The sequence below is a fragment of the Taudactylus pleione genome, unplaced genomic scaffold (genome assembly GCF_031769625.1).
Source record: "Taudactylus pleione unplaced genomic scaffold, aTauple2 ptg000535l, whole genome shotgun sequence".
In the NCBI taxonomy this organism is placed as follows: domain Eukaryota; kingdom Metazoa; phylum Chordata; class Amphibia; order Anura; family Myobatrachidae; genus Taudactylus; species Taudactylus pleione.
Genome location: NW_028284937.1, coordinates 6972644 through 6996936, shown reverse-complemented (window position 1 = coordinate 6996936; position 24293 = coordinate 6972644). Strand labels below are relative to the sequence as shown.

General features: G+C 43.2%; 1 protein-coding gene across 2 annotated transcripts in view; it reads left to right on the top strand.

The window, feature by feature from the left end:
* The window catches only part of EPS8L1 (EPS8 signaling adaptor L1), a 141944-nt gene extending 119110 nt beyond the window's left edge, over nucleotides 1-22834 (top strand). For both annotated transcript variants that reach the window (XM_088450941.1, XM_088450940.1), the window contains exons 14-22: nucleotides 1065-1213; nucleotides 3865-4000; nucleotides 6890-6939; nucleotides 8902-8998; nucleotides 11677-11826; nucleotides 12964-13066; nucleotides 13463-13634; nucleotides 15795-15927; nucleotides 19440-22834. In XM_088450941.1, coding sequence (XP_088307067.1) covers nucleotides 1065-1213; nucleotides 3865-4000; nucleotides 6890-6939; nucleotides 8902-8998; nucleotides 11677-11826; nucleotides 12964-13066; nucleotides 13463-13634; nucleotides 15795-15927; nucleotides 19440-19526 — 1077 coding nt within the window. In that variant the 3' untranslated portion in view covers nucleotides 19527-22834. The remainder of the gene's footprint in view (nucleotides 1-1064; nucleotides 1214-3864; nucleotides 4001-6889; nucleotides 6940-8901; nucleotides 8999-11676; nucleotides 11827-12963; nucleotides 13067-13462; nucleotides 13635-15794; nucleotides 15928-19439) is intronic.
* Nucleotides 22835-24293: the final 1459 nt, after the last annotated feature.

Here is a 24293-nt window from a genome sequence, read left to right as displayed (position 1 = left end):
GACCTTTTGACCACGATGACCTTTTGTACCTGTCGATGTGCATACATGTCAGCCTTTTGTGTGTCGACCTTTTGACCATGTCAACCTTTTGTACCTGATGACCTATTGCCTGTCTAACAGTTTGTGTCGATCTTTTGACTGTCTATCTAAATAGTGTAGATCTTTTAATCCACACTATTGTTTTAACCTTAAGTGCTCATTTTAATTTATAATGGATTTCTTGGAATTAGACTTGACTGTCCCGTGTTTATCTGATGCACGAATTGTGTGCTGTGTACTAAAACAACATCCTATTCATTAACACATAGGATTGCTTTCTTTCTTGGAATTAGATTTGACTGCCCTATATTTAGCTAATTTATAAACTTTGTGCTGAAACAACTGGTTCATTAATACAGATGCGATACGTGGGTTGATACACTGGCTCAGCGTAAGATATACTGTAGTGCCACTTTACTGGCATGAAATTACAAATTAAGCTAAACAGAGACTAAAAGTGGAGAGTGATAAAGTACCAGCCAATCAGCTGCAAATACAGCCTGACAGGAGCTGAGTGGCTGGTAGTTTATCACTCTCACTTTATCACTTTTCAAGGCTTAGTACATCTCCACCATAATATTTAAAATAAGCAAGTCAGCTCCAGTCTTCCCTTGTCAAATATACCCCCACAGCCTCCTTATGTCACAAATGCCCCAGACCCCCCTTACCACTCAAGTAAAAATGGCCACCCCACTTTACCTATGTTGCCTTATATTCATTACATGAATACCACCCATATTGCATTAAAGACCTGCTCTGCAGTGTGGTAATGCAGTAGAGGGGTCACACTCTTCTGTCGCCCTCCTGCATGTGCTCATGGATGGAAGGGACCTGGCCCACCCGCAATCTAGGACACATTTAGTCATGATCCTAATCTATCCAGGTGAAGCTCCCACTCAACATTGACCCACAAAAGACAGGATTGTTGGAGCATGTGAAGTACTGATAAATACTACATTACTAAATTGTAAGATGAGGCTAGATAACATGTTGTAATATGTACTTGCTCTTTTTAATGGAATCAGCTTGTGGACAGTTCTGGAGGTGTAGAGATGGCTGCCGAAATCACAACCCCGATGCTAACCAAAGAAGCTGTAACTCTGCTGAAAGAATGTTTAGACAACAAAGAATCAGAATTATGGAATTCTCTTGGACCAAACTGGACAAAGCCAAGGTATGAGGTGTTTGTAGTATCAGGGCTCCCACAGTTTGGCAACATAGACACCCATGTAAATGTAGAGCATCAGGCTTTTTTATTCAGACACAACAGCATTCAGTATCTGTGGTCTAGGCTTATATAGAATTGTGGATTATGAGAAATGTTCTAATATGAGGTACAAAGCCATAATTAAAGATATATCATATTCTAGTATTGTAAAAACAATTATTCATAGAAGAAAATAGTAAAATTTTTTTTAATCATGTTCAGTTATTGTCAGGGAAGATGAATTGTGGTATGATCATAAATGTGTGTGTTTCTTTTGTTGGTATCAAAGCTCACTAAAAACCTCGAGGGTGGTTCAATAAGTAAGGTCACAAGGCCTCTCATGTGTGCAATGTTCTCTATTTCATTCTAATTTCCCGCCAGAACAGAGCAGGTAGACCACCCCTTCCCCTCATGGCCGTTAGACTGCTCAGTGTGATCAGATTTGTGCGTCTAAAGGGCACATTTGAAATTCATCTCCAACTATTTGAGGTGTACGGTGATAACGTTATGTCACGGAATAGGTTTGGGTTCAAAATGTGCAGCAATTCAGTCAGCCAAGCATGTCCATTACAGATGACAATTTGTCCTCCTGAATCAGACCTTCAATGCGGCACAGACACATTTCAGTTAGTGATATTGCTGATGAACAGAACATCTCAGTGGGTACTGTGCACAACATCGTTCATGAGTAACTGAGGTATAGGAAAAAGTGCACTTGACTCGGTACCATGAGGAGGGAGTGCAGTCCCGGTATGCAGTCGGGTAGCCGGCGGACCTAATCCCGACAGCCGGCTTCCCGACTGCTTAATCCCGGCAAGGGTTAAATGGCAGGCATCTAAATCTAGATGCCTGGCATTTTACCGATGCCAGGAGACCGGCGCCTGGCATCCAGATCGAAGGGATGCCAGGTGCCGAGCGCGGATAGCCACGCGGGGGGGGTTTAGGTATAGGGTTCCCGGGGGGGACTTAGGGTTAGGCACCCCCCTGGGAGGTTAGGTTTAGGCTAGGGGGAGGGAGGGTTAGGGTTAGGCACCCCCCGGGGGGACTTATGGTTAGGCACCCCCCCGGGGGACTTAGGTTTAGGTGGCAGGGAAGGGGGGATAAGTTTAGGCACTTAGAGGTGGGATTAGGGTTAGGCACTGGGGGGGAAGGTTAGGCACCCCTAAGGGAGGGTTAGAGGGGGAGGTTAGGTTAGACAATACTTACCTTAGGACGATCGGGATTTCCTCCTCTGCCGGGATGCCGCTGTCGGGATTCCAAACGCCGGGCAGGGGTCCGGCTGTAAATCATACCGATTCCGCAGTTCCTGTAGCGTATTATTACAGGCGATTTAACGTGGGTGCATCATGTGACACCGGAGACAAAGCAAGCATCCACGACATGGTAACACGCATCATACCCACCTTCAAGTAAATTCAAAACAACTCTGCAAAGAAGGTCATGGTGACCGTGTTTTGGGACCAACAGGGCAGGCTTCTTGCTGATATCCTCACCAAGGGAGATACTGTGAATGCTGCCTGCTATTGTGACACATTGAACCAGGTGCTGAGGAAATGCTTCGAAAATGACCTGGGTTGCTATGAACAGGCGTCGTATGGCAGCACAATAATTCCAGGCCACACTCTGCCACACTCAGCTAACTGCACATGTAAGTTGTTAGGGCGCTACCATTCGAAGGTACTGGACCATCCTTCCTATATCCCTGACCAGGCACTGAGTGATTTGCATCTCTTTGGACCATTGAAAAAGCACCTGGGTGGAAGGCGATTCGCAACCGACGGTGAAGTTCAGCAAGCCGTCATGTCCTGGCTTCAGGCGCTTGACACTGATTTCATCTATGCCTTGGTGTACTGTTGGAATAAATGTATGGGGACTATGTGAAAAAATAATCTGTACCAAGGCCATACTATTGATTATACGTATATGTACAAGTAAATAAATGTATGCAATGAGAGGTCTTGTTACCTTATTTACTGTACCACCCTCGTATAATGGTTACTTCATACAGCTGCACGTATGTAATGGTGTAACTCATTTTTTAGACATTCTCTATGTCTTATATAGAATGTGTGATCTAATGACGGCTTTACTTTAAGGAGAAAAGTTTATGGTTTATTCACCCACCCAGGACCCTCCTGTCGCTGTATTCTGTAGGAATAGACTGTATTTTGAGTGTCAGCAAGTCATAGACCAGGAGGATACAGAGAGAAACTGTAGGCATCAGTCAGATTGGCAGCTTTTTAATTGGTATTGGTGGGGAGCTACTCCAGCCTATGCCCGGCAGGCTGTATAATAATATATTGTGGCACCTGATTGGTGATATTGCTGTAGAAATCCAATCATTTGCCACCTTTCATTTTACAGTGCTTCCACAGCAGGCCTTGTTTTATGTGTGGATATTAAGGTTTTATGCAAACCTTATTATTTATCAAATCTAGAAGGCCTATCCTGCTACAAGAACCTGGAAACTAATGCCAAACCTCTGAGTGAGATATAGTTTTTGAACTTGATGTTACACCAAATAGGTTACATGTCTTTCATAGGCATAGTCTTTCGATCTTGGATATAATTTTTGTCTATTTTTACTAATGATATTTGATATACTTTGTTTCCAAAAGACTGGAATTCCCCCGGGACTATTGCCAGCCTTATACCCCCACTTTTAGGAGCGGATGGATTCCTACAAGTAGCGAAGGCCGTCCCTGGGATGATCCCATTGAGCTTCAGCATCGCCATGAAGAACTAAGGTCACAGGTGGGCAGATGTCTTGTCTTATGTCGATCGTTCAGCGACAATAAGTCACATAAAACATTATTCATCTTCGTTCAACTCTTCCTCTGAAAATGTATCTGCTTAGACATGATTGTACTGTCTGTAATTGTCACACTACTGTTCCTTTCTTACAAGAGGAATTTTAGATCTATCCCTAGGTCCCTTGCAGGGGCGTCTTAAGAGAGGAGGGGGGCCCATATGCACTTCCCGTGCGGGGCCCCCTCCTCTCTCCCTGGTGGCTGACAGCCGACTGACGTGGCTGGCCAGCCACTGGAGCCGTAGTAGACTCCGGGCACTATAGAGTGTGCCCGGAGTCTCTGCGCATGCGCAGAACGCCAAAAAAATGGCTGCGGCTGCCATTTTCCGGTGTTCTGAGCAGTGCTGACACCCGACGCGGGACCACGGACAGGTTAGTTTAAAAAAATATGGGTGCAGGGTGTGCGGGGGCCCGTGTGCCCCGCACACACTGCACCCATTATAGATATGCCACTGGTCCCTTATCCAGTTTCTCCAATGACCCGGCCTGTCTGGCTTTTCAGTTAAACACTGCCTTAGTCACTAGGGCTCGTACTGACACTGCATATATATTTGCCACTAGGACTCACTATCCAATCAGCAATTGGATTTTGTCTAGTGCAGTGAGACAATGAAGGCATGTACTGACTGGTCATTACGGTTCAGTGCAAATGTTGCACCTAAATGCAATGTTAGTAAATAAACCATACTGCAGTGGCTCCCAAACGTTTCTGAATGACTGCGCCACAGAGTATCAGCGTTTTTTTCACGTCATCCTTAGACCATAAGCTTCTTATTGAGAAATTCTGCAAAAATTATTATTTTAAGTAAATTGTGCGTATTTCTCATCCTTAGGTCCAGTTATGTGGTGGTGAACAGGGTTGTGATTCTGTTTATTGACCTATATTATGATTAGCAGCTGCAAACTCTAGTTTTTCTCATCACATGGACCATAAATAATTTGATATAGTCATGGACCACAACCTGTGGCACCCCTGCAAGTGCCGTGTTACACCCAATTGGGGAACCACTGTCATAATGTGTAGTTTATTGGGATCTTCATTATTGAATTTGGTTGTGATCATGTTTTTGTATAGTAAGCGGCTTTCTATGTTACTACACTGAATCTCTAAGTCCATACCTCACAACATTTTAAGTTGGAGAATGAGGGCAGTGAATTCTTGCTGTCGCTAAGCAGTTGTGTGCACCGGAAATGGGGACATGGTCGCATTACGGTGAAGTATACCACATCCACTGGGGTTGTGCCTAGCACCTATGCTAGCCCTCTAGGCTATCCCTACTCACCTAAAACATCACTGTATTGGCAGACTCACTCTCTCAATGCGGTCAAACTCAGCAGGAGGTAGAACGTCCCTCTAGCATTGGCCAGTTGAGATGCATGTTAATTCTGAAGAATAATTTTGTCAGCTATTTCAAACTACCACATTTATAATTCAGAAGTTTGAAAAAATGATACTCAAATCACAGTTTAAACATTGCAAAAAAAAAAACCAGCAAAAAGCTATCTTGTCAATCACAACATAATAGGAAGCATTCTATACATTTTACTTATGATGGAAATAATCATTAATTGATTAAGGGTGCAAAAATAACATTTATCTTATGGGTGCAATATTATTTTATGACTATATTAGGGGTAAAATTCATATATAATTATATTACAGTGACAATCTGATTCTCACACCTCTTAAGGGGGGGGGGCAATATTATTTAATAATGAAATTGGTGACAATAATAATTTAATTATGATGGAGGTGGCACTTATGTCACTAGAAGTGCTATCTAGATCAAAATCAGGACAGATATGTATTATTATTGTATTTTGTAAAATGGAAGATTTCTGGTGATTTTGCCTTTTAGAATATTTGGTGGTTTGAAAACCGCCAGAAAAACAGACTCAAGGCTCCCGAACAGTCCTGGTTTTCAGGATAGCCATACATAAGCACAGGTGACTTAATTGGTACCTCAGTCAATTTGCAAGCCGTCGCTATGGGTCTCGCTACAAAGGGGGCGTGCTGTTGATGGTGAGTGACAGCACACCCCCTTTGGGGGGCGTGCCGGGGGGCATGGCTGGCCAGGCGGAGGCGTCCCCATGGGAACGCCTACCGTCTGGGGACGGCCCCACTGACATCACAAGTGATGTCAGTGGGAGTGCTTTTGGCTCTGATAGGGCCAAAAGCACTCCAGGGCTTGCGGCAGACGAGACCCTACCACAAGGGTCTCGTCGCAAGCCCGATGGTCGCGATGGTCTTGACCATCGCAACCATATTTTTGGCCGCTCGCTATAGCTGTGGGTGGTTACCCACAGCTATGCGAACGGCCGGGAGGCCGTTCTAAAAAAAAAAAAGACCGGCCCTGATTCAGAGCGAGTGCTCTGTCAGAGCGTCCGGCTCTGAATCAGGGCCTAGGTCCTTTTATTAATATGACTCAAACATATACAGCTGCAGAATCATTTTAAAGAGCCTATGAATGCTATATAAATACTGATACACTATTTTAAAAAGCAATCTGACTCTGCGCTTATTAACTTGATGAATATTATGAAATGGCAGAATAAATCAGTCAGAACTCATATTACTTTTTATAATAGTGTACAAGCATGTATATCTTTAAAACCTGGACTGTTAGGGTGCTTTGAGGACCGAGTTTGGGAATCCCTGATGTATGGCCATTAAACATTTGTATAGATATAATATTGTCTACTCTATTTCAATATATCATTGCAGAAAGACTTTTATTAAAGCTTCACAATCATTTTTCGGTTAGTGTTTTTGTAGGTTCACTGTTGAGCTATACATTTTAAATGTGCTTGGTTTTCCTTTTGTCTTTTTGTAGCAATCAGGTCCTCAGGTTCATCAGCCAGCGCCTCCCCCTGCTCTGAATGGGTAAGCACAAGCTTCTTCACTAAACTGCTTTTATTTCCCTTTGAGTATTGATTGCATTTTGCTTACATCTTAAACCCCTGAGTTGCTCATAGCCTGCACGAGGATTACATAAGCTGATGTCCAGCAAATACATTAATACCCCTGAACTAGGCTCAATTAATCACTGGAAAATGTTCTGTTTAAGTAAATAAATGATCCTCTTCCACTGTCCCAGACACTTCCTACACAAATGATCACAGGAGGGTTATTACGCCCAAGTAATACAACTGGAGTGGTATATGATATTCAGCGAAGAGAAGCTTATTACCTATACAGCATACTTGCCAACTTTCCCAGATTGTCTGGGAGACTCATGTATTTCGGGGAGTCCTCCTGCATTCCCGATGTAGTAGACTAGCTTCCCAGATCCACCCAACTTTGCTATTGAAGTGGGCACTCTGGGAACCCGATGATTTGATTCATAGCAAATTGCTTCATTGTGGCTCGCCTCTCGCTGCGGCATACTACAGCATACTACAGCATTGCACAGTGGAAGGTGGGGCCACAACGACATAACTAACCACGCTCCCTGCACCTCCTACTTCTGTCCTGAGTTCCCTCCAAGATCTTTTGAAGGGGAGTAATTCAAAGTAGGCAAGTATGCTATACAGAGATAAAATAGGTCTGCACCATGGAGAATTTAATAAAATAAATAAATTATTTATATCTATATCTAGTATCTATCTATCTATCTATCTATCTATCTATCTATCTATCTATCTATCTATCTATCTATCTATCTATCTATCTATCTATCTAATTATATATATATATATATATATATATCAAATAGTGTGTTAAAATGAAATCCCACTAACATGGTTGGACACACTAAATCACATGACCATGCATTATTTCCCAATGACCGCACACCTCCCAGCGTGACCGCACACCTCCCAGCGTGACCGCACACCTCCCAGCGTGAACGCACAACTCCCAGTGTGACCGCACACCTGAACCACTTCCCTCTGTGACCAAAATCTCATTTTCAAGTTATCTTCAAGGCAAGGCCGGCTCTAGGGGTGTTCGACCAGTGCGGTCGCACAGGGGCGTCACCCGTAGAGGGCGGCACCCCTCCCCAGCATCCCGATTTCAGCAGGACAGTGGCCCGTGGGTGGTCAAATCAGGAGGCTGGGGACCCCCCACCGCCACAGCTGGGACCCCCCGCTGCAGCTGGGACCCCCCAGAGAGTGAATGGATGCCGCGCGCATGTGCGCGGCAACCATTCACTGACGGGAGAGGGCTGGGGGAAGCCCAGCCAGTGACGGAGTGCTGGGCTTTACCCCCAGCCTGATGTTATTTGGTGGTACGCCTCCAAATAACGTCACACAGGGGGCATGGCCTATGGTAATTAGGCCACACCCCCAAGTTCGGTCGCACGTCTCAAGAGCCAGCACAGGGGGCTCAGAACCCTGGAGCCGGCCCTGCTTCAAGGAGCTTGAAAATAAACCACTCTAGTGACAGAACTCATTATGTTTAAACAGCCTATTCTAAATGTTCAACTTATTATGTCATTTACACTGTTATCCATTTAAATGTTTATTCAGTGGAAATAATTCAAATTAAACAGCCGATTCTGAACTATTTTTTCCTCCTATTCTGAATCTGTTTCAACCTACATTGGCCGTCCCCTTCCAGGAAGGCAGCACTCAGAGGCTTGTAACATAGGTGAAACAGTGGTGCTTTTAATTCAATGTTTCGGGGAAAGACCCTGAGGAAAGAGAGTCTTTCCCCAAAATGTTGAAGTAAAATCACCTATGTTAGAAGCCTCTGAGTGCCGCCTTCCTGTCCTTGGTAAATATTGCTGCGAGTTACCGCTAAGGAGGGCACCGGAGCAAGGTATTATTGTTTACCTCATCATTTTTGAGTGGCGGATTCATTGAATGTGTTACCTATCTATATATAATTTTTACTCTTTTGCAGCCACCAAGAGACTGACAGCAAGTGTGTGAGCTGCACGTATGATTTTGTTGCCAGAAATAGCACCGAACTGTCAGTATTACATGGAGAAATGCTGGAGGTATGTATTGTATTAGTGAGTACTGTTTGCATTAGGTTCCCTGGAGAACTTCTCTCTTTCATGCATGAATTAGGATAACCTAATGCAAGATTTTTTTAAATGTTTTTTTTTTAAATTAGTCTTCAATGCTTACAAAAATACTAAAAAGGTTTTACTTATTTAAAACTGTAAAACTAAAGAAGGTATACATGTGTCTACTTGACACATACATACTTGACACAACAATAGGGCAATTTTTTAAGTTGTTTTTAAGTTGTGAATGCATGTTGTCCACTCAGGACAACATGCATTCACAACTTAAAAAATTGCCCTATTGTTGTGCAACAGTATTTTAACTCTGAAAGTCCTTTTTTTTTTGCAAATAAGTTAAAATGAAAAAAAAAAATGTCCGGTATGGTTTCAATTTGTTCTTATCATGTTGCTTACTGTATTTTTTGTCCAGAAACAAAATATCCTCTAAGGTGAAAACTACACATTTTCATACCTCCCAACTTTTTGCACAGGGGAGTCGGGTCTTGCGTGCGCACGCCCGAAAAGGGCGCGTGGCCTGACTGTAAAGGGGGCGTGTCCTGATGGCCCCGTTTACATCACTAAGGGGCGTCCCCAGCATCTCCGAGATGCTGAGCTGTCCCCGGGCTTCCCCCCTGTGCTCACAGCATTTATTCTCGCTCTGCATACACGCTGCACTGTATGGGGTATGCTTCCCCCAACTTCCCCCACACCGCGGGACACTGTGGCCTGCGGGTGGGACAGCGGAACAGTCCCACAAAAACTGGACTGTCCCGCTGAATGTGGGACAGTTGGGAGGTATGCATTTTTATGCCTATTTATGGATGAAACTAAAATGTCTTCAGTATCTATAACACAAATATTGTCATTTACTTCTGAGTCTGCTTCATACCTAGAAATGTAACCTTTTTCAGAAACTGAATTTGACTGATTTTAATGTTTGGTGTGAAAGGAGAAGCAACCTGGACACTGGCTAGAAATATGTACTGCATGCAGATGTACTTAGTTTTACATGTACAAGCTGCATTGTGGCACCTGTTAGCATGTTTTGCATTCGCAAGCTTTGGCCAGTGATTTCCCACACTGACCCTGATTTCAGGGGGCGCCTTTGACTTTGCCACCACACTGCGCTTTAACGGAGGTGGAGTCTCACTTAGTCTTCCTCTTCTACGTTGTCCCATATAGCCAGGGTTGATCGTTGCTCAAGCAATGGATGCTTTGAAATCCTACTGATTCTTGATATTGAATACAGAGATTTAGGGACTGATTCAGCAAGGAAAGCATGGAAACAGACGCACGCACCCATACGCTGCGAGAATATGCTAATCAAAGCATACGCACGGAGACTGCAGCACAAGATACAGTCACCCAGTGGCATATTGAGCCCCCCGTCTCCTTTTACGCAAAGCCTGTTCAGTACGCAAGATAGAGTAAACATCGGTAACATCGAGAACCGTCGGACTCATTAGCATATTAGTGGTTGACCTGACCAGCCGCAGGATTTTGGCCACTTCCTGTGCACACCTTATGGTATGGCTGCATATGCCGCCGCACTGCCTTAATTATTCACGCCCCTGTAATGGCGTCACAACGCACTGGCATGCCGGCGTTCGTCCTCCCCCCGTCACCACCCACAAACGGCACTTCTTGTCAATCACTCTGTCTTGTGTTTGTGTAGCCTCTGATTACGCAGTTCCCATCGCAGTTGGTAGTTCGCGCACGCGCATTGCGATGCATGTGCAGTGCGAAACCATCGGCTGAGTGCGTGCGTTCTCTCATTTGCGTTCCTTGCTGAATCAGGCCCTTAGTACAGCAGCAATGCGTTTACACAAGTCACATCAAGAAAGTGAAAGAACACCCGAATGTACCATCTGCTGTTTTTGCGTCTGTGTGGGCACATCGCCACACACACACTGACCCATGAGATCCACAGGTCTGGCTGCCATTCACCATTATCACTGTCAGTGTCAGTATCACTGGAATGTGATGGAATCCCTTCTGCAACTCTGTACCTAACCCTTTTGCTAGATGCTTTTGATGTCTGGAGAAAATAAAAACAATACTAATAAAGCACTACTACCACAGCTGCTACTAATGATAATATTTTAAATCATTTACAATGTAAAAAGTTAAGATAACATATAAGGCTATCAGCTGTCATATACGGCTATTAGATGAGGAAAATATTTAGGTTAGGCCTATATGCCAGGATAAGCCTTGCATCTTTGTATTGCCGACATCCACTGAAGTCGACATGATTTTACATCAACTGTGAGAAAAATATATTGAATATTTGATCAAAACTACCACCATATTATGCCATAAACATTACTTTCCTTGAATTAATTTTGTTGTACCTGCTTTGCTATCTTTGAGTAAAAATATTTGACAGAAATCCCTCAGGTGCCCAGTGCTGGTGAACTTTTCTCAGCCATTTTATTTTGACCTTATTGTTTTTGTAGGAATTAAAAGCTGCCACTAGGTGGCATACCTTCTAAGATTGGTGAAGGTCCAAATAAGAGGAAACCATGCACTAGTGATGTCAAAAGGATTTCTAGAGAAGATAATGACTTAAACACATTTGTCCACTGTAGTAACCTCTATGCATGAAAGGGTTAATGACAGCCAAGACATGTTTTTGATTTGCCATTTTTGTCCATTCCTTAAAGGTTTTGGATGATTCCAAGAAATGGTGGAAAGTGCAGAATCGTTTTGGACAGATTGGTTTTGTCCCATACAACATACTTGCTCCAGTCACAGCAGCAGAATATAACAAAGCAAAACAAAATGGAATCCAGCAACCTGCAAGTCCAGCAAAGGTATGATAAGCTGCTAACATTATCTTCTCAACATTTAAAGTGGACATGTCACTTACACACAGTAAAGGCTGCCATTTTAACTTTTTGCCAAAGCATTTGAGGATCACATAGGGTTGAGGATCACATAGGGTTGAGGCTCACATAGGGTTATTGTCGGTCCGTCCCCACGGGTGGTGTTACTGAGCAGAACCACAGCGGTGATAGATAAGGCGTGCATGCGTGCGTCATTCACACTGTGCTAAGGGATAGGTGAGTGCAACGAGGAATAAATTAGTGCCACACCTGGTGACGCCTCTTGATGCTTCCTCAGTGAACATTCGCTATGTGAAAGTGCCCCATTATAGCCCAGTTACACTCCTTCATTTGAAAGTGGAAATGTAAATTAATTACACAATACTCTCCATCACCCATTGTTTTGTAGCTTTGGTTACGGAGCAGGTATAGACATAAACATAGCAAAATACGTGCCGTAAATGGAATTGCATTGAACTCTGCATAAATTCAAACGGGGGAGATTCTCGCAATGTGTCACAGATTGCCTCCGGAACAGTTGGTAAGGGACGCCGTAGGGAACGAGCAGGAAAATGAGCAACTGCGAATACGCACGCAATCGGCCGATTGTTGCGTTCTGCATATGCATCACAGTGCGCAAACTAGCTATCGCGATATGGAATGTGATTGCAGAAGCTATGCAGATCCATCGCAGAGTGATTGACAGGAAGTGCCGTTTGTGGGTGGTGACGGGGGTCGGGGAAACGCAGGTGTGCCAGTGCATTCGCATGCCGTTGCAGGGGCGTGCATAAATTACAACTGCGATAGCCTACGCAGTCTGAGGTCTCAAAGCGTGCGTGGTTGCTAGCAATTTCTGAGTAAGGTCAGAGCTTTTACAAGTGTGCGTGAGGCTGCGATGGTACTCGATTGTACCGATGGTTTCGCTATTCTGCTAAGTATTACGGATGTGTGCAATGGATTAAAGCGATCCATAGTGAATCCGGCCCTCTGTACAGTAATAATCGGTAATGTGCACAGACGGATTTTGTGGTGATGTCCATTGCCGAAAATTGAGTTGCACCCAATGTTTATTACACTACATCATTTACAGCTGTAGGTTTGACGTTTTCACTTGGCTTTTTTCAGACATCTCAACCACCAACTCCTCCCCAAAAACCCGCAAAAAAAAATCAGGTGCCGTGGGACACAGTAGACAGCCAACATCCAGAACAGAACCACGTGAAGCAAGGTAAGAACCGGGTTGGATAAGATGAAGTGTGTCTGACCAGTAGCTAAATGGTAATGGTGATAAATAACATTTATTTTTCTCCCAGTAGAAATTGTTTCGGTTATGCATCAAAATGTATCACAACCTACTGAATAAGTAATTGTACTGTATGTAAATGTAGTGTAAGGCATATTAAATATTTATGAAACATAGAAACAATATGAATTACAATTACTTCAGGGCAGACTGCAGTAAAAAAAAATATACAAAAAAAGACAATCTTCTATTGAAACAATAGTTAAAGGGATTATCATCAGGTAATATAGTGAGTTTATTAAATACTGTAATGAGTTTAAAAGGTTATAATCAAAAGAAATCAAACTTTGTTTATTTGATAATTATGATTTATTTCCTCAGACAAATTTGACAGCATGAACGAAGAGCTGTTGCTCAGACTGGCAAATGGCCGAACAGCACCACAGAAGACACTGTCTATACAGAGGACGCTCGACACATCCATTCCCTTGTCTGACGAGTCCAGCCCCAGAGATGTCACTGCCTGGTTGCAGGCCAAGGGTTTTAACACCATGTGAGTTATCATCTTTGGATCCTCTTATATATGCTCTGTTATATGTTGTCATATGTGCCAGGTTTGGAGAAACAACTCTAGAGTGACAGTATTTGAGTGGACACATTAAAAAACTTGGGCGCTGGTCTAACCAGTGACAAAATATAATTAGATGCACTGCTGCACTCTAGAAGGAATTGTCAATCTTCAATCAAGACAAAGAGATAATGAATTTTCTAAGAAGTTTTTACCTTTCAAAGAAAATCAAGAGAGCGCTGTGCATCTAACAGGAATGATAATTAATCAATTTACTAAAAAATGAATCATTGCATAATATCCGACATATAAAATATCACAAAAAACCTAAACACATATAGTTTTACTTAGCAGGATGTAACCCTGCAGCTAAAAAAAACAAAACAAAAGACTTACAAAAAGTTACTATTTAAATGACACTATTGCACATCATGTAGGAATCATTAGTTCTTTCCAAATTTAGGGGGTCATTCAGACCCACTCGCAAGCGGCAGTACGCTCGCAAGTGGGTCGAGGTTCCCCACTGCGCATGCACACGACGGAGGGAGCTCCGTTGTGCGCATGCGCGAGACCTGGACTGCGACAGCCAAGCTGTCGCTCTGGGTCTCGCACCAAATGGGGCGTGCTGTCGATGGTGACTGACAGCACGCCCCCTTTGGTGGGCGTGCCGGCCAGACGGAGGCGTTCCCATGGGAACGCCTACCGTCTGAAGCCGGCCCCACTGACATCACTAGTGATGTCAGTGGGAGTGATTTTGGCTCTGATAGAGCCAAAATCACTCCAGGGCTTGTGGCTGGGAGACCCTACCGCAGGGTCTCCGTCGCAAGTCCGATGGTCGCGATGGTCAAGACCATCGCGACCATCTTTTTGGACGCTCGTATATGCTGTGGGTGGTGACCCACAGGTATACGAGCGTCCAGGAGGACGCTCCATTTTAGTGGAGGAGGGCCCTGATTCAGAGCGAGTGCTCTGGTCAGAGCGTCCGGCTCTGAATCAGGCCCTTAGTGTATACAATGTTAGTAAGCGTAGTTAGTAAGTAGCACTGTTGCACACAAAATAGGAATCATGAGTCCGTCTCATATTTCATATGAGCAATGTTACTAAGCAAAGTTCTTTTTGTTAGTATGCTCCTTTTATAAGTAAGTACTTTTAGTAGAGTTAGTAATTCCTTATATGCTGTACAATATGTAGAAATATAGTCACTTACGTCACCTGGATATTGAACAGTGGGAATTCCCTTTGGTGTAACCTATGCTTCTTCTCTGTGACAAACCTCTTATTATTGGCACACCTGCTGTAGCTTGTGAATCCACGCTTAAGAAAATAGATGATGTAATCGCATCTTTAAACACAAGTATGAACCACATATGAAATACAAACACAATGCGCTTTTACTTGCTCATGAAGATATGTTTGGAAAAAAAAAACGCATTGCAAACCCCAGCATGTACATTGGGCCTGATTCAGAGCCGCTCGCTAAATGCGATCGCTCGCACGATGTGTATGCAAATTGTGTAGGCAGTGCTACCGCACAGCAATGTATTAGCTCGCCCAATATTTCTTAGAGAGCGATCCCATAGTGTATGCAGACACCCACCAGCCGCTTTTAAGACGCCCACTTGTGCACATCATGTCCAGGAAGTGTATGCAACCATCGGTACATCGGATGCTATCGCAGCGCTTGAGGTAGACCATACCCTACCGCAAGCACTGCGAGCACTTCAGTGTAAAAACAAGCCAGGTGACATGTATTATGATGCGGTCTTATAATTATGCACACCTCTAAAACACCGTTGAGATGCTCAGGCACATCTGCGTTTGCACCTCCACTTCCCCGATTTTAATGGCCAGCCCCTGTTACCACCTACAAACGGCTTCCCCTGTCACTCACTCTGCTGGGCTGTCTATGCGCAGCGTGCGAGTGCATTGTGAACTTTCGCTAAGATAGACACATGCGCACTGCGATGTATACACGATGCATACACACTGCATACCATCGGCAGCAGCGAGAGTATGCATCTTAGCGAGTGGGTCTGAATGAGCTCCATAGTCTTAGAACTGGTACTTGCAGGGCCTATCAATAATTTAGTTGCACAGAAATGTAAAAGGTTTATGTTTAATGCATTGATTTTTTTGTCATTCTAGGACTGTAAAATCCCTTGGGGTGTTAAATGGAGCTCAGCTTTTTTCTCTCAGAAAAGACGAGTTTAAAGCTGTGAGTTCAGAAGAAGGTGCCAGGGTATATAGCCAGGTCATGGTTCAGAAAGCTCTTCTTGAGGTAAGTTTGCAGCTTTAGGTACATAGGCGTGTTAGTCATAGTTTCTGTATTCATATATTAATCTCTTCATCCATGAACTGGTACCCAGGCCTCACTGACAGCAGAAGAGCACATATGGCCTACAGACAGTAGAGGCACCATTTTGTAATACTGGAACCAGAACCCCATGAATACTCATTAAGGGGCCTATTCATTATCAATAGGCCTGTTAAACATGTGGAAATGCTCATTATTAGGGGCCCGATGGGGCCGCCTAGTATTCAGCAAACGCTAAATACTGAAAATTTTTGGAGTTTGCCTGTGGTAACCAACACCATCTTCAGATGGTGTTGATTCCCAGAGCCCAGCTTCTTCCCATGGGAAGGAGGTATGGGGTTGCAAAGAGGGAAACCCGAGGAGACCCCCTTGCCGCCTCTGATCTGAGTGCCCTGTGGTCACACATGCGCAGTCGGCCATGGTAAGTAACACTGCTTTTTCGATAGCAGTGTTAAGGAACGCGGGGACAGCTGCTTTTTGGATCAGCTGCCACTGCACTGGAGCAATGCTGAATTGCTTCAGTAATTAAGTATCTACCGCCATATCTCGCGGCAAGTTGGATACTTGCCGGCCCCTAAATGCTTCAATGATGTTAGACGTTTTGTGGGATTCCCTAGAAACAATTGTTTTCATATTAGGAGGTTCTAAACCTCAAAATGAATGTGTTATACTTTCCATATAGTACATGTTATTTAGTCAAAGAAAAAAGGTATATTCAGCATGTTAATGATATTGGTGTAGCAAGAAAGTTTATTAGGATAGTCAGAGCCGTAACTAGACTTTTTGGTGCCCTGTGCCAGAAAGAGCATTGGCGCCCTCCTATTTATTAAATAGGGAGATAACACACCCGCAAAAGGGCCAGGGAAGAGATAGGGGACGGCCAGGAGATGCTGGGGATAAAATAGGAGAAAGCTACAAGTGAGAATGATAATTAACAGAAAATTGACAGGCCCGAACATCGTCCCCTGCCCTGCCGTGCCCTGTGCCAGGGCACTGGTCGCACCACCCTAGTTACGGCCCTGAGAATAGTTAAAGGTTGTTTTCCATAATCTGCTGCTCACTGTGTGTCATAAGACAGTGAACAGTGAGTGAGAGATGGGTAGTCACAACTATCCTATGAAAAAAAAGAGAGAACTGTAGTTGGTCAGTCTTTTCAGTTCTGCTTTTGGTTGATTGCCACAAGGGCATTGGACAACCAATGAGAGACTTACTTGGATGGGACTGTTGATACTACATTTGTAAGGAAGTAGACCAACTAAAGTTAATTATGCTGTGACAATGTCACTTTGTAAATGTCTTACAATACTATTAGTCTTCTTTGCTATCCCAGCATATGCAGCTAACTATAGCTACACTGTATCAATGGGTGTGCTGAGGGCCGGAATAATGGGGGGCGACAGGGGCAGTTGTCCCTGGCCCCACACACTTAAAGGGCCCCCATACCCATTGGGGTTAAAGTGGGCCAAAGAAGACGGAACCACTTCTGCCTCCTCCGGCCCACCTCAGGCTGGCGCCGCAAGGAGGCTCTATTTGCCGGGCGCCCACTGAGATTTTGTAACCAGCGGGCATCCGGCTTCCTCCCCGCAGTGGCAGTCAGAGCCGGTGGCTGGAGCTCACTCGTGAGCACCATCTTCTGGCTCCCGCAGTGCACTATGGGAGAGACGTCATGATGTCTCTCCCATAGTGCAGAGTAGCAGCCAAGTGGACCGGCCGGAAGCGGGAGCGAGGCTTAAGGTAAGTATTACTTTTTTTTTTCTTTTCTGCAAGTGGCTTTACTACGGGGGCATTACTACTGGGGGCATTTATACAGGGGGCACTACTAGAGGAGGCATTACTACTGGGGCATTAAAATTGGGGGCACTGCCACAAGGGACAATGCCACAGGGGGCATGACTACTGGGGGCATCATAACGGGGGGGGGCATTACTATTGGGAGCACTACTGCTGGGGGCATTACTCAGGGGACATTACTACTTGGGACATTACTACTGGGGCACTACTACAGGAAGCATTACTATTGGGGGCATTTATATAGGGGGCATTACTACTGGTGCACTATAACAGGGGGCATTACTACTGGGGACATGACTACTGGGGACACTACTAATGGAGGTATTGCATAGGGGGCACCACTACTGTGGGCTCTGCATAAGGTCCCCATTGTGCATACCCCCAGTTCATCCACATTTAATAGGAGCCCCCACATGTTTGTTTCCCAGGGCCCCCACAGACCTTAATCCTGCCCTGGGTGTGCTAAATTGCTACCCCATACAGAAACACTGTCACAAGTTTTAGGATAACCCTTATGTATCAACAAATAATATGGTAAGAGCTAGGCTTATTTCTGCAATATCACCTGATTATCCATAATAAACCTCTTTGCCTACATATGGTAGGAATACCTTTCAGTGACCGGAAGGTCAAAAATAGGCCATCATTCTGGTGCAGGGCTGTCCTGTGTTGAGCAAAGACAGGCACTCATTTAGCTCTGATGTTCATTTTGCCCTCCTGCTTTATCAGAAGGAGTTCAGTTGAACTCCTTGCTTTAAAGCTGCAGGGTAAAATGCGTGGTATTTGGGTTTGAATCCTTTTATCAACATTTACTAGAAGAATAGCTCATTTAAGAAGATTAATAGTATTGCAATATATTTACAAAGTGACACTGTCACAACAGAATTAACTTTAATTGGTCTACTTCCTTACAACTGTAGTATCAACAGTCCCAGTAAGTCTCTCATTGGTTGTCCAATGCCCCCTGGCAAACAACCAAAAGCAGAACGGAAAACACTGACCAATTACAGTTCTCTCTTCTCTTTCATAGGATAGTTGTGAGTACCTATCTCTCACTCACTGTCCACTGTCTTATGACACACAGTGAGCAGCAGAATACGTAAAACAATGTTTAACTATCCTAATAAACATTCTTTCTACACAAATATCATTAACATGAATATACCTCTTTTCTTTGACTAAATAACATGCATCATATGGAAGGTATAGAGCATTCATATTGAGGATTATACTCTCTTAACATATTCTGGTGCAATTTAAAAAAAAAATAATTTTACCATTTGTTAAATATTTATATATGTTGTCTAAATATTTTTGCTGCCTCTAAAATATATATATTAGGATCTCATGATTTTGTATATGCTATTTTGACTTTTTCACTTCACACATATCAGCACATGAAGACTGTTTTCACAATTTGTTTGGGTGTATGTTATTTATCGGTAAACTTAATAAAAGTTAAGTTTTAATACTAACAAACATTGGAGAAAGAGTGCCCCTACCTAGAAGAGTCTTTTCCCTGTCCCCGCTTGTCTGAGAAATGCATATTCACTCTTATTGGGAGTACCACCACCTCTGTATTATATAAGAAAATATGATTGAATAGACTGGTGGCCTTCTTAAATAATTATTTGGTGTGAAAATTCATGTGATTTTCTAATTTATTAATTTGTGATGTTTTTTAGGACTCCAAAAAGATTTCCGAGCTGGAGGCTGTGATGGAGAGACAAAAGAAAAAGGTGGACAGTGAACTTGAGCATGGCAGCCTTTAGAAAAAAACTTCTGTCTACTTGGACTTTCTACAGACTTTATTTAATTTGTTCCAAAGAATATATAAATATAAATATATATATATAAACTTTAATACATAAATATACCAAAGACTGTTCCAATCACAACTGCTGGAGAACCTGATTTTATGGAGGTACTAGTCTTCCCGGTGAAAGAAGTGCTTCATTTATATATCTCGAAATCTGATTGCGTGAAATGGTATATGGCTTAACGACAGGATGGGAAGTAACGCCACTGAACTTTGCCTTATATCCACATTTAAAGAATGAAGACTTTTTTTTACAAAGCACAAGACAATTGCGACCAGTTCTGCCCCTGTTTCTCCATTTGACACGGTCCAGCGATTTTAGTTTATCCGGGTGGATACAGTGTTCTGTTTTATTCCTTCTGTTTATCAATCTTCCTGGTTGAAAGCTACAATGCACGTTTCTCGATGTTACTATTCTTTAGTCTACTTTGAGGCACTGGGCAAATGTGATATTTCTCTCTTGTAATTATTATTATTATAATATGTCAGAATTATGGATCTTGGTATTTTATATGTGGGTGTGGCTCAGAACAAATATTTTGTACCTGTACTTTAGGCAGAAAGCAAATATGCTGCAATGCATGTATGGACTATATCACTGTAAAGACAAGCAAATAATTAATTCCTATATTGCTAGCTTGGTTCATCCTGGCTGCAGAAGAGTTATGGGCCCCATACATCTGCGATGGATTACCGCGATCCCGCGATGCTGCAACCCGGATCGCAGAAATCCAACGTTTTCCAGATTTGGCGATTGCGATCAAAAAATTATCGTGATTGTCTAATCGGGGACATTTAACATGGAAAATGTCAGCGATCCTGCGACAGATCACTGACCATCAACGGCAGATCGGCATTTCCGATCGCTTCGCAGGATCGCGGAAACCCCTCTCTGATGTATGGCCACCTTTAGACTGCATTATCTAATAGAATGGGAAACAATAAACTGTGATCTGTTCTAAAGATAATGGGACAGGGGTAATGTATCCAAAGAGTGGAGAAGTTGCATAACAACCAATCAGCTTCTACCTATCATTTTATAAAATGTCCATGATAAATGCTAGCTAGAAGCTTATTGGTTGCTATGGGAAACTTCTCCATTTGTCCACTTCTTCACACTTTAGACAGTTTGATACATCTCCCCCATGATCTCTTTCAGCTTTTGTATTCTGCTTTTATTTTTTTTTCATTTGTATTGCATTATGTCTACCTATTTAAATATCTAAAAATGAAATGAAAGGGCTATGTAATTCTGTATTAAAAAAAACACACCCACACACAAAAAAATGTAATTCCATCACTATGTACAATTGTACATGGGATCTCTAGCTTTGTTTCTTTTTGTAGGAATTAACATTACATGCAACACAAGATCTTTCTTTTTTTATAATCGTCAGCTTCTTTAGCCAAGCCCAAATAACCATGTGCAATATTTAAGAGAGATTTTTATTCTGTAAGCCGCGCCTATATCTGGACACTTTTATTTTAGTCCACAGGTTATCAAACTCTGTCCCTCAAACAGTTCACTCTTTCCAGGTCACCTAGCACGTGCGACCCATTCCAGGAGGGACTAAATGCTCTGTTCCTGGACCTCCCTTTATGATTGCCGTCACCTGTGTTGAACTAGTTAATTGATAAGAAAGGTGTACCAACACAGGTGATGGCAATCATAAATTAAGATGTATGACATAACAGGTGCACAGGTGTATTTATTACTCACACATTTTAAAAGATCCACAGGTGAAGATAATTATTTCACTTGTTATTCTGTGAGGAGATCTGGAAGACATGAAGTGTTTGGGGTCCTAAGGACCGAGTTGAGAACCTGTGCTGTAGAAGAATTTAGGACATTCTCTACTGAGCTGTGCTGTAGGAAATTCAGAGTCGACCACAGGTTCTCAAACTCGGTCCTCAGGACCCCAAACAGTGCATGTTTTCCATGTCTCCTCACAGAATCACAGATTAAATAATTAGCTCCACCTGTGGATCTTTTCAAATGTGTCAGTGAGTAATGAATACACCTGTGCACCTGCTAGGTTACCTGCAATACATGACCTGTGTGGGGCCCTGACGACCGAGTTTGAGAACCTCTGGAGTAGACAGCTTGAGATCACACTGGTATGTCATATTTAGTCTACCTCCTTCTTAGATCTTTTCCCAATCTGCTGCATAGAACCAAAGAAACAGACCTTGCCTTTTAGCAAATACTCTTAAGAAGAAACATGTAATTTCAGCCAGAAATTAGATATTTTTATAGTTGAAGGTTACCGCTTAAATGTTTTGTTTTTCTCCATTGTGTGTCTCACAGCTTCATCCAGGTCAGGACGTGAGTATAAAGTATATTTGCCTACGTAAATGTATTCAAGTAGCACATATATTCCCAAAGATCCAGAAAGAGCACACACTCTGTATTTAAAATGAGGCACCACCTTGGCTCATCTTAAAAGATAGTGCCCACATTTTCCCATTGACTATTATGTACTTACTGTATGTATTAATCGCGAGAATAATAAATGACAGCAGTTACAGGTAACAAGAACTCAGAATGTATTTATTTACTATCTTACAGTATCTTAACACAATGTTGTTTATATTTGCATATGTGCTTTTCTAGTGATCTTCAAGACCACATTACTAATGTAACCCCCCCTTTTTCCACTAAGGGGACACCAGGTTACTAACTCCCATGTTGTATAATGTACCCACCCTTAACCTCTCTCTAAGTGGTGTACCTTTCCTCTATCAGTTCAGTGCCTCCACCCAAGTATCAATAGTAGTCTGGGCCTACTTGGGAAAACCCAAATTGGGGATTAGTTTATATACTCGTGTTATTCTTATTCTCCTAATTACAGAAGGTTAGGCTTACCGACATTTTAGTGCCATAATAATGTCACCACAACATATGGTTCAGTTGTAAATCCTTAAGTTTATGAAGTTGTAGGATAAGTATTATGTACAGTCCTTACCATGAACATAACGTTACATCACCTGCTATATTTATAGAAATTACATAGGTTCATATAACATAGTACATAACATAACATTACATGTCATTACATAAGACAACATACCAGTATAAATAACTACTTCACCTATCTCTGGAAAAGCTGTTATTCAAAGACATTGTGGGCACATTCCTGTTAAACGTATTTCATATGTATGCCGTAAATTACATGTATATTTCTATATGTTACCTTAATGGTAACTCCTATACCTATTAATACCGCTCTAGTCTTATACTGTATGCAGTCAACCTTATGTGTATAACTGTATGCATCTTCATATATATCCTTTCAACTGACATCACATTAAATGTTATTGAATACTGAAAATACAATGACTAAATTATATACAGTATATCATTAGTCCTGGCTGGATTTATCAATCTGGTGCTGCAAACACCATCTATAGTTCAAAGTCTGCAGAATCCTGGCTGATGCTACATCCTTTTATTTAATAAGTGATACACTGAGAAAACGAAATAAATGTTGGTTACACATGTTGTCACCACATGCGCTAGTTATTGTCCTTTCTCAGTGCTAACTATTGGCTTCCAGCTTCAATGTGTTACACTTCTATATTTCCAGTTTGTAGGATGACTTAAAATGGAAAGGTTCCCAAAGGACAAATGTTGCACATAAATCAGTGTAAATAGCAGTGCTGTATATGCGCTGGGTTAACCCTTAGTTATCCTGCTGTGGCAGAATGCAGTGCAAGTTGCCCACTGGTAGGGAGCTGCTGCCACTACCAACGTGTGACAAAACAGGTAAACCCTAAGCAACTACTTTACTCTCTTGAGAAAATCCGGCCCCCCCTATGACCACGACGGCTCTCTTCTTTGTGCTGGCCAATGAGCAGTCCTGCTGTAATACTTGTGGGCTACCAGCTGCTCCTGAGCTGTAACCAGCTGACACTGCCACTCCCCTGCTCTGACTTACAACTGTTATCACTTCCGAAGTGTAGTCTGTAACCAGGCAGCCACTGCAGGGATTAGCCCATATAACAGTTTGTATGCTTATGGCATGCTGCCAAGCTCCTCCTCTGCTGCTACATATGGCTCCACTGATGCTGCCAAGCCCCTCCTCTGCTGCTACATATGGCTCCACTGATACTGCACTGCCCCGCTGCTGCACCCTGTCAGCTTACCACCAACCTCCAGTGGACTCTCCCTCTCTCCTGTTCTCCGTCTCCTCACATAGCCCGGCGTATCCCCTCTCCACCAACCCAGCTCCACAGCTGTGCTGAGGCGACAGCTGACTTCTTGATGCAGCCGCTGCTGCTCCACATCTACGTTTACAGACATGCCCCTCTTTGGGACCACAGCCTCTCAACAGCAGAGGTGTGTCGCAACTCCACCCGCTTGCAGCCTCCGGCTGCCATCAGTCCCTCTTCGCAACTCTGCCGATGGGACCACCCTGCAGCTCCACTGCCGTGACCTTCAACCTCCTGTCAGCGGTAAGCTTGACCGCCACCGCTGATGCCTCCTCTCTGGCTCCACCCCCCCTGCGCCCGGCAACCTACCATGGCTTCGCTGCCCAGGCCACAGGGAGGTGGGTAGTGATGGGTAGTTCACGAATGATCAGTTCAAAATGAACTGATCTTCAAAATGAACTAGTTCACTCTGGGCCTGATTCAGAGCCGGATGCTATTTGCGGACGGTCGTTCCAAAAAAGGGGCCGGCTATTTAAATTGAGCGCTCGCTATTTGCAGTTTGTTGATG